Genomic DNA, 3,363 nt, shown 5'->3' with positions numbered 1-3,363 from the left:
GGGGAGACCTTCTGGCTCTGACAACTCCCTGACAGGAGGGTGCAGCGAGGTGGGGGTCAGTCTGTTCTACCAAGGAAGAAGTGACAGTACAAGAAAGAACAGGCTCAAGTTGTGTCAGGGGAGGTTGAGGTTGGCCCTGAGGAACAATTTTTTCCCCCATTGGGGTTGTCCCGGCCTGCCCCAGGCTGCCCAGGGCAGTGGTGGAGTCCCCATCCTTGGAGGGGTTTCCCAGCTGTGCGGAGGTGCTGCTGAGGGACAGGGGGCAGTGGGGACCATGCGGTGCTGGGAAACTTGATCACAAGCAGACTTGTGATTCCAGACAAGTGCCAGGACCAAGCAAGAGCCTACAGCCACAGCTCGCCCACTGACCCGGGGTGTGACCCGCAGGACCATGCTCCCACCCTCAGCAGGCCCCTCCAGCCCCAGCACTCTGCATTGCTTACTGAGGAGCTGGTGGAAGACCCGGGTAACAGAGCTGTCCCACTGACACTGGAAAAAGGCCAGCCCTGCCGGGGTCATTGCATCCTCGTGCTTCTTGTAGAAGTCAAATGTGCTGAAGGTTCGCATCTTGAGGCTGTGGCTGGAAACGAGGCACAAGCACAAGAGCTGAGGTGAATCTCCTTTCTCACGGCACCTTGATAAGCAACTACCTCCCCACATCACCCCAGAGCCTATAAAACCAAGGTGGAAAAGTAAATCACCACAAGAGAATCTCCCAGCCTCGCCAGCTCAGCACATGGCTGTGCCCCAGGCAGGGCAAACCCCTCTCTTAACAGCCTGTTTAGAGTCACGGGACTCCGTGGTGTTCGCAGGGCTGGGCTTGTGGCTTCAGGGGACACAGAGCCCCAAGGGAGCCCTGAACAACCCTGCACGTTAAAAGGAACTGCTCTCCTGCAGCACGTGATCCTGATGAGCAGTAACAGCCGCCCAGCGAAAGCCCGAATTACCATGGTGTGGGCCGAGCGTCCTGGCTGAAATCTATGGGGCGGTCTTGCTTGAAGAGGAGGAAGATGAAGCGATGGTAGCCAGTTCCCATGGCAGGGAAGGGAGGCAGGTAGTGGCAGATCTCCTTACCCGACCTGATGTCGTTGCTGGGGATGTTGGTCCTGAAGACAAAGTGGTTACTGTGCTGTGCATCCACTCACATCCCCCATTAGCACCAGCAGGTTCAGCCCGGATTGCAAATTGCCCTGTGCTACGTGTCGACACGGCTTATGCCCCGTTTGACAAGCGAACAGGGACCAGAGGCTGCTTTCACTGGAGGAAAAGTCACACCCAGGGATCTGAATGTCAAACAGCAGCAACACCAGGAACTACTGCACCTTTAGCAGGACCCAGAACACGGGGTTCCGGGAGCTAACGGCAGGGGCACCAGCGAGAGGCACGGAATTGCCCTGAACGCGTATTCCCGAGCCCTGCTGGAGGAGTGTCTGCCCGCTCCAGCCGAGCTAAGCGGTTCTGATGTGCAGTACTCACACCAGCCAGTGCAGATACTCTGAGTCCGCGTCCCTTAAATGTCCATCTGCAAACACACACAACAGAGAGGGTGACTTACGGACACCCTGGAGTTTCCATCAGCCCCAAAGCGAGAACGCCCACACCCACTTTGAAGGGAGGGGGCAGCTCGAGACCTCCCAGCACTGCTTTCCCAGCAGAAGAGGAACTCATCCTTAGAGGACTGAGCTCTGCATGAGGAGCAAAGGGCTCTGCAGACGTAATTCCAAGAGTAAAAGGACTTCTTGGTCAGCTGCTGTGCTGCACTGTGCCTTGGTTTCTCAGGGTGACCAGTGCCAGACCAGCTACCCACCAAGCAGGCTGCCAAGGGAGAGAGGAGTCTGGGGCTAAGACGGGAGCCAGGGAATCATTTTCTCTACACTGTGACACAGGTCTTCTGGTGTCACTCTCCCTTCTCTCAGCTGCCAGAGACTGGGGAGGCTGCAGTCGTTTCTGCATATGTAACATGTCCCTCCTTAGCAGCTACCATCCTTGCTGGCTGTGTTGCCAAGAGAGACAGGAGCTAACCGAGAGCAGAGTGGAAAACCCCTGTTTAAACCTTTTTTAACAGAACTCGCTACTCACCTGGATTTGTGAGCAACAAAGTCCAGAGGGAGCCTTTATCTGCCTCGTATGACACCACAGGGGGACTGGAAGCCTGAATGAGCAGCACAAGGAGAATGGAAATCACTCAAACAGCAGGTTCCATGAAGACAGATCACGATTTCCAAGGGAAAGAACATGGCCTTGACCTGGGCATGGCCAGGACGCAGCTCAGCCACACCACCGAGTCCTGCAGCTCCACCTGGAGAGCGCCCAGAGCCGGCAGACAACAGCCTTGCTGCAAAGCTCTGCCTTTATCTCAACCAAGAAACATGAACATTCTGTTCATCACAGAGGACAGACCCTTCTGAAAGGAATCCCCCAGAAAGGGCCATGCCAACGAGAAGCATCTGACAGAAACACAGAGCTTCCCGTGGGGTGGAAGTTGTCGCCAGCTCCCCTCACACACCTCTGACGGAGTCACCATGTTCCCATAGTAGACTGGCACAAAGTGCTCATCGTCTTGGCTGTACTCCACCCTCAGGGTGACCCAGGGGGTGAACGTGGCCCCCTTGAACAAGTCGCGGAACACCCCGCAGTGCTCCGCCACACGCTGCTTGTGGAACGGGCCGCTGGTCCGCTCCCACTCAGCTCTGACTTCATCGAGGGGAATCAGCACTGCGAGGAGAGAGAAATGCTGTGAGAGGCAGCTGAGGCCTCAAGGGACCAGGGCAGGGAGGGAGGTGGTGGGACACAGACCAGTGCGCAGCCGCGCTGCTCTTTCCATCTCAGCATTCTGGTGGTTCTCCCTCAGGATCTTTTTTCTTTCCTTGACCTCCTTTGCCCGTGGCAGCTTATCACGGGGCAGGCTGATGTCAGTCCCTGGCTCTTCGGAGAGGGGTGAAATAAAACCACACACATGACAAATGGGAATACCCGAAATATCCAAACACAAACGCCCTGCAAAATCTCAGAGCATGTGTGAAAGAGAAGCAAACTTCAAGACATCAGACTTGATTCTGCCACCTCTGCCTTCCCTCAGCACCTGCACCCTCTTTCCCCAGCTTTACCCCAGAGCACTCCCAGCCCCACGGTTTGCCAGCTGCGGAGCAGGGCTGGGCTCTGCGGTACTTGCTGCAGGTCTAGAGCGCTGGCTCCTCCTCTGCTTTCTCTGGTACTGCCGGTGTTCCGAGGAACCACTTCTTTACTTGGTGCCACATCTTGTGGCAGGTCCTGGCCAGCCTCCCTCCTGCCAGAAAACTGCCATCTGCTTCCCCGAAGACATTTTGTAGAACCACAGAATGGTTTGGGTTGAAGGGACCTTCA

The 3,363-nt window shown here is 56.2% G+C and overlaps 1 protein-coding gene across 1 annotated transcript in view; it reads right to left on the bottom strand.

The window, feature by feature from the left end:
* The window catches only part of MRPL38 (mitochondrial ribosomal protein L38), a gene marked incomplete at its 5' end in the record, with an annotated part of 3,719 nt that extends 794 nt beyond the window's left edge, over positions 1-2,925 (bottom strand). The window contains 6 exons of the mRNA XM_010134004.1: positions 444-580; positions 948-1,106; positions 1,477-1,522; positions 2,080-2,152; positions 2,507-2,715; positions 2,797-2,925. Of these exons, the coding sequence (XP_010132306.1) occupies positions 444-580; positions 948-1,106; positions 1,477-1,522; positions 2,080-2,152; positions 2,507-2,715; positions 2,797-2,925 (753 nt within the window). The remainder of the gene's footprint in view (positions 1-443; positions 581-947; positions 1,107-1,476; positions 1,523-2,079; positions 2,153-2,506; positions 2,716-2,796) is intronic.
* Positions 2,926-3,363: the final 438 nt, after the last annotated feature.

Source organism: Buceros rhinoceros, unplaced genomic scaffold, assembly GCF_000710305.1.
Source record: "Buceros rhinoceros silvestris isolate BGI_N320 unplaced genomic scaffold, ASM71030v1 scaffold1934, whole genome shotgun sequence".
Lineage (NCBI taxonomy): Eukaryota > Metazoa > Chordata > Aves > Bucerotiformes > Bucerotidae > Buceros > Buceros rhinoceros.
Note: the sequence above shows the minus strand (reverse complement) of the source record. Positions and strands in the feature narration are given on the sequence as shown.